Source organism: Scomber japonicus, chromosome 16 (genome assembly GCF_027409825.1).
Source record: "Scomber japonicus isolate fScoJap1 chromosome 16, fScoJap1.pri, whole genome shotgun sequence".
NCBI classification, from domain to species: domain Eukaryota; kingdom Metazoa; phylum Chordata; class Actinopteri; order Scombriformes; family Scombridae; genus Scomber; species Scomber japonicus.
In genome coordinates, this window is record NC_070593.1 from 27,423,161 (window position 1) to 27,439,551 (window position 16,391).

General features: G+C 36.1%; 1 protein-coding gene across 1 annotated transcript; it reads right to left on the reverse strand.

Moving 5' to 3' along the window:
• Positions 1–653: 653 nt before the first annotated feature.
• Positions 654–13,189, reverse strand: ak7b (adenylate kinase 7b). Its single transcript, XM_053335216.1, has 18 exons — positions 13,112–13,189; positions 12,835–12,984; positions 12,607–12,718; positions 11,382–11,476; positions 11,061–11,171; positions 10,889–10,972; positions 9,753–9,841; positions 9,201–9,291; positions 8,477–8,554; positions 7,883–8,032; positions 7,634–7,762; positions 7,235–7,340; positions 6,598–6,726; positions 6,444–6,500; positions 6,155–6,352; positions 2,196–2,416; positions 788–946; positions 654–692 (listed from the first exon to the last, which is right to left on the reverse strand). Exons 1-18 carry the CDS (start codon positions 13,187–13,189, stop codon positions 654–656), a joined length of 2,076 nt encoding a protein of 691 aa, XP_053191191.1.
• Positions 13,190–16,391: the final 3,202 nt, after the last annotated feature.

Below are 16,391 nucleotides of genomic sequence, written 5' to 3' on the forward strand. Positions count from 1 at the left end.
TGGGACACACAGATGGTGGCTTTCGAAATTGTCTTGCAGCAGCTTGCGTCCCAATGTTTCCCAAATAAACTCAACTAATTTCCCCATGTGGTGATTAAGTACGTACAATGAAATAATTTGGTGTTCCGTCGCAACCAATTATGTACACTTTGGAGTTGGAGAGTGGCAACATGATAGAGACACAAATTAGCTGCCATTTGTAACATTTATCCTTCCTGGAAATCGGAAAGCCAAATCAAAGCAATTATGACCCGAGCGTGTCTACTTTGGAGTTTACCAAGTTCATTATGCAAATTAACTTCCTAATTAGCTTTCGGCTTCATACGCACTTTCATCCGCTTTTTTTAAAATATATTTTGGGAGAGAGAGAGGGTGTGCTTTTAAGTGATGGCCGGCACACAAGAGCCCAAACAAAAGCTGTGTGTAAAATACAACAGGGGTGGAGAATGGGCCACTTACAAATCAGACCTAATCAAAATCTCAGCGTGAATCGGAGGGGGGACACGAAGCTGAAATGTTACAATGAGTCCCAAAACTGCATGGAACTGACTTCAGTTTAGTATCCTAAAGAGCACAATTAAGAAGAAAAAACATGTTTTATTTCACTCGTTTTCATCTGTGCTTCCTGTAAATAATGTCAAATATCTCCACTGTTAGTAGTTTAGGGGGTTGTTCTTTATCAAGTACTCCGCCTGAAATGAGACAAACCAAAACAGATCATCAGATATACATTCATGATGGCAGTCCTCATCATCAGATATAAAGAATGAGGTGGTGGATTTATTACCAGGAAGTCCAGGGGATCCTGGGGCTGGACTGTGCAGCACTCCATCAGACCTTGTGTCAGAGTGGGCATGACGTGCTCCATCAGGTAGTTCCTCATCGGGACCGACTTAGCCTCCAGCAGCTCCTCCTCCTGCTGCCTGGTCTCCTCTAAAGCCTTAGACTGATACACACACACACACACACACACACACACAACATGCAATAGATGTGTACAAGTAACTCAACATACAGTTCTATCTCAGTACAACTGTAGTACATCCATTAATTCTTTAGTTATGATTATTTTGTGCTTAACAGTGATGAAAAGAAGTAAGATCAGGTCAATAAATACAAGCAGTCTGAAGTTGGGAGGACATTCTATGAATTACACTTGATTTTAACCCCAAATTTGTCTCCTATAATGGTTTGAGGTCACAACTACTAATTCATTTTGATTGTAATCAGCTGATCAATCAACAATCTAACTGTCAGACTGGTTGGATTTCAGTCAGGGGAGAATCTTTGGTCGCCTGTCTGCAGATAGAGCTGCTGTCCAAAGATGTGTTTTAAAGTGTGGTGAGCTAGTTTTAACTGTTAGTTCATACTGACCTTGACTGAGACTACTGTGACACGTATAAAAGTGAGCTGCACAAAGTAATGCTGCCCTTCTCTCTTTGTCTTCTGAGCAGATTCAAATGTGCAATATGAGTTAAGACAAGATGAATAAAAAATACCCAGCCTTTACTTTGCATTTAAACTAAAAGTGAGTCTTTTAGTGACCCTTTAACGCTGCTAACAATCCCTTGCTGCATACACAACCAGCGTACAGTAAGTATATAAAGTTTAAAGCTAAAGTAGGAATTAGATCTGTACACTGTGATGGATGTTCCTCTGTTTGATTTCTCTTCCAAATAAGTTAGTCTAACCTGGAGGTTTGTCTGACTAAACTGACATTTCTAAATGTTGTATCAATAGTGAGTGATGCAGTGATAGTTGTTCATGTTGACTGAAAAAAGCTGACTCTAAAGTTGTTTCTTCCTCAAATGGACTGCCTGTACAGCTGAGTCCTTCTCATCCACAGTGCTGATCACTACATTCAATACACTAATTATGTTTAAAACATTTATAAATTGGCTAAATTCTGGAGACCCCACAAAAATGTGATTCAGAGGTTTTCAGGAACAACACAGACATTATTTACCTCATATCTCCAGTGGACTTACAGGGTAACCCCAGATGTGTTGGATATTATATTTCTACTATTTTCAATGTTGTTCGTCTCTCTCTCTCTCTCTCTCTCTCTCTCTCTCTCTCTCTCTCTCTCTCTCTTTCTCTCTCTCTCTTTCTCTCTCTCTCTCTCTCCTTTCTCTCAACCCTAAACCTATCAAGGCAGATGGTTACCCAACCTTCTCCAAACCTCCAGCACTCACCCACTCCTCCCAGCGTTCGGTCCTCTGCTGAGCCTCCTCCGCCTCCCTCTGCTCCTCCTCAGCTTTCTCCTGTGCCTCCTTCCTCATCCTCTGCTCGGTCTTCCTCCTCTCCTCCTCTTGCACCTCCTGGCTGCTGGGGCCATAGTTCCGGGGCAGGCCCACCGTTTCAAAGATCTTCTGCATCAGCAGCAGGCAGTCGGGTTCATCGTCGTTGGTGATCTCTGGAGAGAACGAACAGTGATGTAACAGATAGATATCAGCTGGTAGTGAATCTGTGGTAGACTGATATAAGTCATAGTCATGAGTGATTTTTTTGCTTCATCAGCATCAAAGACATGTAAACCAGGTTATCATATAGTTGTACAGTGTGTCTGTATACAGTGTTGTAAAAAGACACACTGCTGTTGTAATGACAGTTAAGAGTATATGTCATAAGTGTAATATCAAAGTTTCTTTCTCACCAATGATTTGTCTCTTTCAAAATGAGAAAGAAAGTTACCTCAAGACACTGGATGGCAAATTCTTTAATTATCTTTAGTTTATCATACTTTGCCAAGTTATCCAGTGGGCCAGAGTGGACCCCTCAGCGGGCCGGTTTTGGCCCGTGGGCCTTATGTGTGTATACTGTATACTTGGGTGGGTGAGGATAATAAAATATCTGTAATGACAAGTGGGCAATATAAGCACTCAATTCATGTAATTCAATTACTAGAAGGAATGATGACTATGCTCAAATGTACTCACATCAATAAAAACACTATTAAATACTGTAAAAAATAGTATATACTATTAAAATGTTTATATACTATTAAACAAGAAGTTTAATGTCTCATTAGCAGCCTCTAGAGGCAGAAACGTTTATTACAACACACAATAAAAAAACTTAAACTGAGTGTTTGCTGTTCGTAAAGCCTCATTTATATTCTGAGGATGGAACTACATAAAATAGTTTTTTGTGTCCTTATTCAACATTTAAACTATAGTTCAAATGTGTAAAGGGATGAAATATTCAGTTTTTAATTATCTTATAAGATTTAATATTGACAATTATGATATATTGCATGAACTGTAGATATTAGGATTAAAGGGCACTTCATTAACATAACATGGTCAAGCTCATACACTCATCATGAGACCTTAGAGGCAATGTGAAAAAAAGAAGAAGAAGAAGGGATTGTACGCCATACAGTAGATGGAAAACTGATGGAGTTAAAGGTCAAAAGCTGTTTTTCATGTTGTACTTCTTTTCCAAAGTAACCTGAAATCACCTTAAAAGTTTAATTCCATTCCATTTGACAGTTTTACACGCGAAAACAACTCGATTCTTAAACGCTGACCCTGCGTGCCCGTTGCCCCCGGTTACCCAGTGTTTTGGACAGACACAGCAGGAGAGGAGCGCTTTGAACGGAGCGTCTTTGAAGGATTTACGAGCAGATTGAGAGAAGCTTTAAAGTGATCTACGGCTCTTCACGGGACTGTGTCAACTGTTTTCAATGTATCAATGTTCAACACAGCAGCTGACTCGCATTAGAAACTGTACAGAATCATTCATTACCACCGCCAAGTTTGATGCACATGTAAGCACGGAGGTTTCTGTGGTTTTTATTTTTGCAACAGTCTGGCTCTGCTCGCATTAAGCTGAAACAATCGAGCCTTGACAGTGAGCAGCGTCATTCCAAAAGAGACTGCACATGGCTTCAGATGGCTGTAAAGAGACTTGCTGTCAGTATATGATGGTGCTTAGAATCATTGAAACTCATGAATCTTTCTTCAGTCTCACAGGCCAATTTGTTTCCAGTATGATCACATGTCAGCTGGTTAAAGAACATAAGACTAAAGGTGGAAAGATGAGCAAAACATCAATAAAGAGGTTTGTGTGATTTCAGAGAGGATCATGAGAGGGGGATTTCAAATAAAGTGATGAAAATATAAACTACAGATTCAAACATTAAGCAGTTTAATAAGGGGAAGGACTGGGACAATAATTCAGGACGGGAACTTGACGCCATTCCAGGCCACTCTGTTCATGCAGACCATCAGACTTCTAATGGCGCTTTTCCACTATACTGTTCTAGCACTACTCGACTCGACTCAGGGTTTTTTGCTTCTCCATCAGGGATAGTACCTGGTACTTTTACAGCAGCAAGTACACCATCGCCTCCATGTCCTCCATTGTTTATGTGTTTGTGTCACGAAGTCACGGCAGTTTAACACAGCCGTGCTATGACAACCCCGCCTACGTTGAGTAGGTACTATAGTAATGGAAAAGGTTGTTCCAGGTATCAAACTGAGTAGAGTCAAGCCGAGTAGTGCTAGAACTGTATAGTGGAAAAGCGCCATAATTTTGTGTTCAATTTTCCACCATTGTGGTCAATAAAGTTTTATTCTATTCTTATCTATTCTATAACGATTAGTGAACTTATTGGTCACTCCCAAATTTATTTTATTTGAATACAGGATTTTCATTGAAAACTAAGTTATTACTAAACTAAACTAAACTTACTAAATTAAACTAACTTAATCTAATCTAACCTAAACTTACTAACCTAAACTATCTTAAACTAAACTTACTAAATTAAACTAACCTAATCTAACCTAAACTTACTAATCTAACCTAAATGTACTAATCTAACCTAAATTTACTAATCTAACCTAAACTTACTAACCTAACCTAAACTTACTAACCTAAACTATCTTAAACTAAACTTACTAAATTAAACTAACCTAATCTAACCTAACCTAAATTTACTAATCTAACCTAAACTTACTAATCTAACCTAAACTTACTAACCTAAACTTACTAATCTAACCTAAACTTACTAATCTAACCTAAACTTACTAACCTAACCTAAACTTACTAATCTAACCTAAACTTACTAACCTAACCTAAACTTACTAATCTAACCTAAACTTACTAACCTAACCTAAACTTACTAATCTAACCTAAACTTACTAACCTAACCTAAACTTACTAACCTAAACTATCTTAAACTAAATTTACTAAATTAAACTAACCTAATCTAACCTAAATTTACTAACCTAACCTAAACTTACTAATCTAACCTAAACTTACTAACCTAACCTAAACTTACTAACCTAATCAAAATTTACTAACCCAACTTAAACTTAATAGACTAAACTAAACGTACTATCCTAAACTAAACTAATCTAAACTTTTCTGTTTTGTCCTCTGTCTGCTCATCAGTCTACACTCTCTATTCTAGCATTTTATTTCTCTCTTTCTATTTTTCTGTACTTTATTTTTATTATTAAGGGGGGGGGGGGGGGCGTGGGGGGGTTAATTGCATGTTTTAATGTGTCTCAAATCACGTTTTTCTGTTTTATGTAAAGCACATTGAGTTGCCATTGTGTATGAAATGCGTTATATAAATAAAACTGCCTTGCCTTACACTTGTTGTGTTTGTGCTTCTTGTTGCATACTAAACTAAACTAACCTAAACTCACTAAACTAAACCAAACTTATTTAATTAAACTAAAGGTTTTGTCCTCACTTTGTGTTTATGCTTCTTGTTTTCCTTTGTTTTCATCAGTTAGCTTTGACGGTCATTATTTCTTCATGTACTTTTTAACAACTTATTTTTCTGCATGATAAAAAAGAAAAAACAATCCAAAAAAGAAGGAATAGTGTGTTCCCTGCTAGCCTAATGGTTACTGTTCACTCCACAGAAGTGCTACGTCTCTTGTTTGATTCCAGTCAGTGATCCCTGTTACATGTCGTCTCATCTCTCTCTACATTCTCTGTCTGTCACCTCACAACCCTCCAATAAAGAGAAAAACACCAAACACACCTTCACACCTCTGACTGCTTTCTTCTCCATAGCAACAGCAGCCAAGCCTCAAAGGTATTTTATGTACTATAACATGATTTCTCAGGGACAAAGTGTAAATAATTCAAACTGATGGACATAACAGAAACATCTAGTGCTGCGTGTGATTACCCAGGTACAGAGGAGTGATGTCCGACTCATCGAAGTAGTTGACGACCGTTTCTTCTTCTGTGCTGCTCTCTCTGTATCCTGCGAGCTGCTGCAGGAAGCTCTCCTGCTCGTAGTTGTTCTCCTGCACCAGCCTCTCGGGTAGGTTCATCACCCGATCCTTCAAGAAGACGTCTGACGCATCCAGAGCCAGGACGAACTCTGTACCACACACACACACACAACAACACAACAACACTGTCACAAACACCACTGACAGTACAGTAAAGAGGTGTTTCTGCTGCTTTCAGACCTGGCATCAACTTGTTGTTGTATGAAGACGACCCATCTTCTGACTCCTGATCTTCAGCTAACAAATAAAGAGAATACAGATCTATATGTACTGTATGTATTGCATGAATCCATGTAATCCAGAGAGCAGTAGGAGCTTTGTGTCTGTGTCTAACCATAGAAGAGTTCTTTAGCATGTTCGTATGTTTCAGGGAAGCCGTCCAGAACGAAGCCCTGGTTTCTGCAGGGGTTAGACATCAGCTTATCCTTCAGCACCTTCACCTGCAGCTGCTCATCCAGCTGACCTGCTGGACAAATGAGCTGATGAGCTGCTGATCCACAGATTTAATACTGTACTATCATGAAGCTGTGAAACTTCAAGCAGCAAAGTCTGAGATATCCTGATTTTATATTGGTCATCATGACAAATAATAAGGTATAAATAGAGATCAAATGAGTTACATCATGCTGATATCATTATATGTACAATTAATGTAAGACTGTATTCATAATCAAGATCATATACATCATCATCATCACCTGTAGGAACTGCAAAAACAGTACAGTTATCCTAGAAATATCTTAATAATTGTTCAATAACTTGTTATGACATATAAATGATAGAAAGAGAGATACAGCTTAACAGCACTGAACTGCAACAAGAACTGAATAGACCATATAGACTCATTTTAATAAACTCTAATTCTCTTATTCTAAACTGAATATCAAAACTTACAGATTATCTGCATATTTTTAAGAACACATTTGAAGACTTTAAAGTATGTGTGTGTGTGTGTGTGTGTGTGTGTGTACCTGTATTCTGTTCCATACTCTCTCTAATGCTGTTCAGCAGTTCCTGAGCCTCAGCTGCAGACTCTTCATTCTCTGCATCAGGATCAATGTTCTTCACAGTATCTTCCTAGAAATAATAGAAAGTGAACTGTGTGACATTATTATGATCAGTATTAGATCCACTGACTGTGTGAACTATGAGGGAGTCTGTAGAGATGAACACTGCAGCTCTATGGAGATGCTTTAGTGACTGTAGCTGGTGAATGTAGGGAAGAACTTAGTAGATAAAGAGAAGTCACAACTAAAAGGAGAGTGAATATTAAACTTTATAAGCTGATGTTGTGTTTTCAGATTTTTCTGCTGCCCCCTAGTGGCAAAAAACAAAAACACAGTTAGGTTTAAAAGAGCAAAGCAGCAGACCAGTTTAGAGATGGTATCAGAGATGGTCTCCTTCAGTGTGATGTGATGGAGCTTGTAATGTTCACAGATGTTTTTGGACATTGTGCTCTTCCCCACAGCTGGAGGACCCAGCACACACACACGGATGGGCTGCAGACAACACACAACACTGATTATTCAATGCAGCTTAAAGAGAAACAAAAACTACCATGAAACTATCATGAAGTTAAAGACAGCACTAGTGTTTCTTTGTCTCTGTGCAGCACTCACCAGTAGTCCTCTGGTCTGTCTGTATTCCTCCACCACCAGCTCCATGTTCTCCACCAGACCAGACTTACACACCCAGTTGATGGAGAGTGGTTCTTTTAGGTGGACAGCCTCCATACGAAGGTTAATGCTCATAGAATCAACTTCCATCACCTGTTGAGAGGGAATGACAAGTCAGTGGATCTTCAGGATGTGGTTAGCTTAGCATATTTATTTTATTTAGCCTTTATTTAACCAGGTTAGTCCCATTGAGAGTCCTGGCCAAGACAGCAGCAACACCGTTACAGTAAAAGAATCAGACACATTACAACTTACTCATATAAAACACTTACACACAGACAACCTGGACTCCAGAGTTTTCACCAGTGCTTTAAATTCAGTTAAGGGTACGAGGTATTGGAGATGAAATTCAGATAGTAAATTGTTCCAATCATCTGGTGCCGAAAACCTAAAAGCTTTCTTTCCCAATTCAGTTCTTACTTTGGGAACAACAAATTTCAAAATGTCACTGGAAGCACTGGAAGTAGAGGGGATCAGCTAGCCTGGGTTTGTCTAAAGAGAGAACAGTATGATTTGAATCTTCTAGGTGTAACATACACTCAGGTCCTGTGTGAGGTAAGCTTCCTCAAATGGCCTTTTCTGGATCTTCCCTGGTCCAAGAGCAGAGGCAACTGTCTGAAGGAGAAACATGGCAAATATCACCATCATCTTTATATCTCAGGTAACATATCAGATGTGTATATACTGTAGATATAGGTGAGTATTAGGGCTGGGCAATACATCGATATTATATCAATATTATGATATCGTCTTAGATTTTGAATATCCTAATATGGTGATATGGAACAAAGTGTCTTTTCCTGATTTTAAAGGCTGCATTACAGTAAAAATGTAATTTTATGAGCTTAACAGACTTTTCTATTATCTGCCTTTATCCACTTAGTCATTATATTCACATTACTGATGATTATTTATCAATAATCTCATTGCATCATCCCTATAATATTGTCAAAATATCGATATCGAGGTATGTGGTCAAAAACATTGTGATATGTGATTCTGTCCATATGGTCCAGCCTTAGTGAGTTTATCTACACAAAGATTAACTTACTTGTTTGCAGTATCTTATACATTTAAGTAGTTTTACATGATTATAGAATGAAGAAGAAGAGCTTGATGACATGTCTCACACTCATAGGAACATGTTTTAAGACTTTTTACACACACACACACACACACACACACACACACACACACACACACACACACACACACACATACAGTATATACTGTGATTATCATTAACTTGCCACACACACACCTTCATAATTTCCTCCATGGTGTTGTTGGAATAGTCCACAGCTAGCAGGTAGTAAGGCTTGGGCTGATACTCAATGACATTCTGAATCACACTGAAACACAGAGAAATCACACTGTTGTTAGACAACAGGGTATCTGCACATTTTTAAGTACAAATGTAATGACTTTTAAAAATACTATCATGTCACTGCAGTAACAGTATGCATTACCATGTTGTAAGTTTTTCAAGTACTCAATGCAGAAAAGTGTCACATGTTGTTGATTGGTTGGTTATGTAAAATAATCAGAAAATAATGGTAATAATGATAAATTAAACTGAATAAATATAATTACACTCAAATCAAATGTAATGTCTTAACTCTTATAATTCCACATATTTTAACACATTTTTAGATCTTAGATATCAAAAACTACATTTAAGACATTTTAAGTATTAAGAGCAAATGTGTTACAAATTAAGGCAATATCTATATTCTCCTATCAATAAATGTTCAAGGAAGCTATTAAGAATAAACATTTGTATTGTGTGTGTGTGTGTGTGTGTGTGTCCCACCTTGCCAGGTCATTGATGTGAATCATAGGGATGATGTTGTTGCCCTCTCCAAAGACAGGTATTGCTTTCTCATCGCCGAGCCACGACATCTAACAATACACAATATCATTCAATAAGGTGCTCACACTTACTTCTACTCTTACTGTATAATCTGATTAAACTAATTCACACTTTTGCACTGATGATAATGGAATGGTGAATATGAGTCAACTTCAAAGAGCAACTTACTGTGATTCCTCCTGAAAATCTTGTATTTGATGACCTCCAGTGGTTTTTACTGGACTTTACTTACCAATTCATAGTTAGACCTGTGTCTTAGCTTGTTCTTTAATGTCTTACATGTACAGGCTATTTAGAAATGCCACAATTTTGCATGTGAATACTACACATTCCCTAGAAGACCTGTCTTTATGTCTAAACGTTTTCAATGAAGCACAAATACATCTATAATATGAATGGATGGATGAGTAAAAACATGCTGATGAGACATTCTGAGCCACACCATGTGACGTGATGTATTGAGAGTGCCAATCAAATAAAATACAGACACATTTTCACTGATTTGATCACTGATTGTTTTACAGATTGTCTGCTTCATGTAGTTACACACTGTGTTTGCTTTTCAAGACTTCCACTTTACACACAGACATGAATGCAGCTGTATGAAGATGGGCAGATGTACTTTTACTGGAGGGGGAAAAAGCTATGCATTTAATGATTATGAATCAAGATCTCATGTTATAAGGAACATTTTTATTCTATGATTTCAAAGTGTATTTTAAGATATTTATGGACATTTTTATAAAGGGTAAATTCTGCTGATTCTTACTGTGCATCGTGCTTTGTTTTGGAGATTAGGGGCTATGCAATAATGGGCAAACTTTGCACTTGTACACTATGGATATCAAAATGAATACAGGCAGATTGACAAGAGATGTATTGAGCATATAAATGATCTCTTTTCCATTCTGCACACTTCAGAGTTTTTCATTTCTTGTGTATGTTTGTAGACACATTGTTTGTCGTGGCTCCAGAGGATGCTAGTTGGGATTCACACCTGGAGTTTCTTCTGATACACTGATATAAAAAGAGAAAGAGAGTAAAAGCAACAATCTACACACGTCATAAATTCTCACCTTGAAAAAAAAGTGGAAGATCTGCTCTCCCATCCCGTACTGAAGTCCTGATGCCACCACGTATGTAGAGAACAACGCTCTGTCCTGAGAGAACATGAAGCAGGGTGTTACGGGGTCATGGCTCGGTAAAATGTGTCAAGTGCGAACGTTTGAATTAGAATGTGAAACTCACAGTTTTGCCCATCTTGACCACCTTCTTCTCCAGGTTGATGTGCTGTGTGAAGTTAGGATGTGCTCTTCTTCTCCTGAAATCCTCATCAGTGAAAGGAAGCTCCAAATCATCCTGTGTACATGTAGTTTTTTATATATATTATATATTTAAATATAAGCAAGAATGAGCAAATACACATACATAAATAGATAACAGATACATCTTTGCAATGACTGTGTATAGAATCTGTTGATGTTAGCTGTAATAGCTCTATGTGATGTGTGTGTGTGTCTGATGTGTATGCAACACAAACACACAGAGCACCTCTATGTTCACACTCACAAGGTTGACCGGCTTACTGGACCCCCAGGTCATCACCGTGGAGACAAGGATGAACATCTTCTGTCCAGCGAAACAGCCCATTTTATTGTGAAGGGCTGAAAATACAACACAAAAGATGTCACAACTTCAATTCATTAAGTCTGTTATTATAACTATAACTTTGAAAGAAATGCAGCTTTACAACAAAAGAAATGACACACACAAAGTGCTTTATATTAAAAGGACCTAAAAGGACAATAAAACAATGTTAAGAAATTGAGAAAATAATGTAATATAAGATGGAAAATAAAAATAGTTATTATAGTAAAATAGTAAAAATGGTACACAGTTAAAGCAGCTAAAACATAGAGTAAATACAATATATAAAAACAAGTAAAATTCAGCATTTTAAAAGAAGTTCAGTAGTGCATCAGTGTAGAGATGACTGATAGAAACACTAATAAAAGGCTGGAGTGAAGAGGTAAGTTTTTAGCTCTCTTTTGTCTAGTCTCCCAATAAGCTTATACTATGTTGCTATTAACTAAATACAAAAGGACTGAAATTAGAATGACAGTGTGAAAAGTATTTAACTGATGAGGTCATCACAATTTTCAGATATAAAAAATGGATCACTGATCAGAAAAGAAATGTAAAGGTCGATAATGAACAAGTATTGACACAGACTGTATCTGTGTGTGAGGAGCATATATGTCACATAAAAATCACATGGCAGCAAAAAAGAGTTCATTAACATGTCTGTAGTTGCTCACACATGCTCACATCTGCTCATTTTAAGTGAATGGACAGCAGCACAGTAGCTCAAACACAAACATTTCCTCCAACAATGTGTGAACAATCTAAGGACAGAAGACACTAAACAATAGAAGTTGGAGGAAAAAATCGATACAGCATATTTTGCCTGGCAATATTGTAGTGATACACAGACGCAAAATATTGATAATTTCTTATATAAGTTGGAAATGAAAATGTAAGTTTTTGATACTAGAATAATAAAATCAATTGCTTTCTCAGTCCACTAGAGGGCTCCAGTTTGTTTTCTGGTGAGGTTTGCAGTTGAAAAAAGGCAAATTGCAATATATTTATCGCAGCATATCGCAATATATTTAAAATCGCAATAATACTGTATCTTGACAGAAGTATGGTGATAATATTGTATCATGGAGCCTCTGGTGATTCCCACCCCTACTAAACAACAGTGATCACAAAGTGACAGACACTTGCCTACCTGAAACAGCCCACAGAGCCTCTTCTACTTGATCAGCATGCTGGGTAACGTTGTAAATAATGATGTCACACTCCATCAGTTTTGGAAGAAGCTCATCATCCCTGTTCAGTTGCTTATATACAAGAAGGAATATCAAGAATATTTAAAAAAAATGAATAAATCCTGTTCTTAAATGTTAATTGACAGTATATCATTATATTGGAGAGCTTTTGTTAATAAAATACTTACATAGTACTCCTCTAACACATGTTCTCTGTCTTCCTCACATCTGTCAGAAACTGTTCCAACAATGTGGAAACCTCCTGCTATCATCCTCTCCTCCTCTTCCTCACTCTCCATCTCTCCATCAGGTGCTTTCATCACATTCTCGGATAGAAACTGCAAAGAGAGATAAGGCTGTAGTTCACTTTAGGTAAAGCGTATACTAAGTTAGCCGTGCTGCTAACTTCAGGCTTTGGCAGCTCCACTAACTTCATTGTGACAGTCCACATTAAAATACATTTACCTTGGCAATACATTTAGACGCGTAGGAGTCTATGTTGTTGATAAAAACTCGTTTATGTGTCTGCCTGGCTCCCTCCATCTTCCTCTCCGTCCTGTAAGTAGCACAGTAGTGTAATGTAGCTGTTAGCAGGTGCTGTTAGCAAGTACTGTTGATGTGCCGTTGCTATGGAGATGAGCTCACGCGGTGAGATATGACGGACCGACCCGGCAGTCTGTCATTTTATTATTTATCTATTATTACTTATTTATTCATGTTGTATGTTGAATTATGTGCAGTACGGTGTGGTTATGTCAGTTACCCATCTTTATATGGTAAGAAATCTGTCTTGGAAGAATAAAAGATAAATTAATAAATAAATGTTCCTTTTTTGTATCAAATAAAGATGACATTTTAAAATAAAGTGCATTACCGAAAGCTTTTGATTGTGCTTCTTAAATAAAGTGCTTATCTGTCACTGTCACATCTCTCTCTCCTCTTTTGTAACTGATAATATTCTGTATGAAGTCAATCATTCTGATCAAAATCAAGATAACCATTCTACCATCGTTACTTATCAATCATTTTATTGATTTTCATCATTAATAATTGCTGATACATATAGCCAAACCTTAAACCATGAACATCCTTTTTCCTTTTTGTTCATTTCTTACCCTTTTAACACTTGTCCTCTCTGTTCCTTTCTTATTTGACATACTGTCTGTAATGAATAGTTTAATGTTACTTGATCAACATGTGAATGCACATGCAATAAAACAATATATTAAGAAACTAAATCATTTTAGTAAGAGGTACCTTCAAAATATAAAAGTCAACTTAGACAGCTAAAATGAATAGTCCATTTTAACACATTTTAACACATTAAGGTAAATTGGAGCAGTCACTACAAGGGAGACATTGATTAAATACAATCAGTGGGTAGAGGCGAGGAAGAAGGGAGCATTAAATGAATATAGGGAGAGAGTCAAGAGAAGGTATGACCTTTATTGGTCATTTTTCTACAGGTGCTCTATCTGCCATGGAAAATGACAGCTGAAGATCTCTGATATCAAGTTACATCATATAAAGGCAGTCGCACAGAAAGAATATCAAACATCCTGATGTGGCAAGCATAACAAAAAAGTGAACAGCTATTTCAGCTACTTCAGCAATTAAATCAAATAAACAAAGCTGTTTTTTAAAACTGGTTTGATTCAATTGTTTTATTGTTGTTTAACCTATTTTTCTCTGTGTTTCTATATCTATTGTGTGCTACTTTTTGTGATATTCCTTTTTTTATTCTGATTTATTATTGATTAATGGGTCTGGTTTGATGTGTCAGTTTGAAGTATATATTTTCCTTTAACATCTCTGCTAAATGATCCCTATACAATGTGATGTCATTGTTATATGACATCATCCATTCTGGAATGTGACCCAACAGTGATCTCGAAACCCAAAGGGCTTCAGAAATAGAATGCATCAGTCCTTCAGTTCACATCAACTGAAACAGCACAGAAATCTACTCAGAGAAACTTTTCTTCTTGTTCTTTACATTAGTATTTCTATATTTGTTCATATTTCTACATTTCCATTGCAATTTGCTTCAAAGATGTCCAAGGCATCAAGCGACAGGTCAGGTAAGCTGAGAGTGGTGAACAAAAAAAGTAATATATCTTAAACTTTGAACAACTAAGAAACACAGAAACATCCTAAGTTATGTACAATAGCTCAAATTGATGTGGTAAAATAATGTTGATAAAACGTTTAACAAGAGACTTTACATTTTGACTTGAACTAAAGTTATTTTACTGTTACAATTACAGAAGCTGTGTACTGTTTTATCAATACTATTGCCAAGTAAATATATAAATGATGAATGGGTGATTGTTTTTAGTTTTAAAAAATGCAGTTGGAATAATTCAGAAGTAGCTTTTTACTGTCTATCTGTCTTGATATGATTTACCTTGTATGAGATTCATTTGTCAGCAAAAAGTTATTTTTGAAAAAAAAAGAGTAAATGCAGCAGTAAAAATGTTGCTTTAACAATTTGTACCAAAATATAACAAACTATTTAATAAAATTGTGATTTTAATATTTTTAAAAATAATTGAAAAGCTAAAGCTGATAATGTTTGAGGAAATAAACTGTAGTAGAAAGTTGATACCTGATTTTCATTCATGTCAGCAGACTTGTATTTCTTCTGTTTCAACTGGTTTAAACTTCACTGTGCATATTTTACAATTAAAAGTTTGGGTTATTATCTCCCCATAAAATGTTTGCAGTACCAACATGTGATGACATGGATAACTTAAAAAAGTACAGTACATGTTAAAGTCCAAATATTCTTTGGACAACAGTTTATTTAAGGTTTGCAGCACTGAAATCAACCTGGAGAAAGATTTAATGGATTTTATTGTAATGTTATTTATTGTTTTGTAATGTAATGTACTGTAATGTACTGTACAGTAATGTAATGTGCTGTAATGCATTGTAATGTATTGTGTTGTCAGGTCATGTTTTGAGCTATGCAATGTACTGTCAAGTAATGTAATGTATTGTGCTTTAATATAATGTATTATAATGTAATGTAATGTATTGTATTGTAATGTAGTGTATTTTGCTGGAATGTATTGTAATCTAATGTTTTATGCCCTTATGTTATGTAATGTACTGTAATGTAATGTATTGTCATGTACTTATAATGGACTGTAATGTATTGCAATGCAATGTATTGTGCTTTAATGTTGTGTACAGAAATGTAATGTATTGTAATGTGTTCTAATATAATATAATGTGTTGTAATGTAATATAATGTAATGTATTTGTAATATAATGCAATGCCTTGTATTACTGTAATATACTTTATTGTAAAGTAATATAATGTACTGCAATGTCTTTTATTGTATTATATCATAATGTATTGTTCTGTAATGTATTTTAATGCATTGTAATGTAATCCAATGTACTGTAATGTATTGTATTGCAATGTAATGTATTGTAATGTAATGCAATTTAATATATTACATTTTAATGTATTGTATTGTATTGTGCTGGAATGTAATGTATTGTAATGTAATGTATTATTGTACTGTACTGCAATGAATCGTAACGCAGTTTATTGTATTGTGATGTATTGTGTTGTAAAGTAATGTTATGTATTTTAATGTAATGTATTCTGCTGTGATATTGTAATACAATGTAATTCAATGCAATGTATTGCAATAACAATGGTATTGTATAATTATGTAATGTATTGTATTATCATGTAATGTACTGTATTGTGACGTAATGTATTGTAATG

Coding starts and splice junctions, on each gene's coding strand:
- ak7b (XM_053335216.1), bottom strand. CDS start 13,189: ATGGAGGGAGCCAGGCAGACACATAAACGAGTTTTTATCAACAACATA. Junction 12,719..12,834: donor ATGTGTTAGAGGAGTACTAT/GTAAGTATTTTA, acceptor CTTGTATATAAG/CAACTGAACAGGGATGATGA. Junction 6,353..6,443: donor CAACAACAAGTTGATGCCAG/GTCTGAAAGCAG, acceptor TGTGTGGTACAG/AGTTCGTCCTGGCTCTGGAT.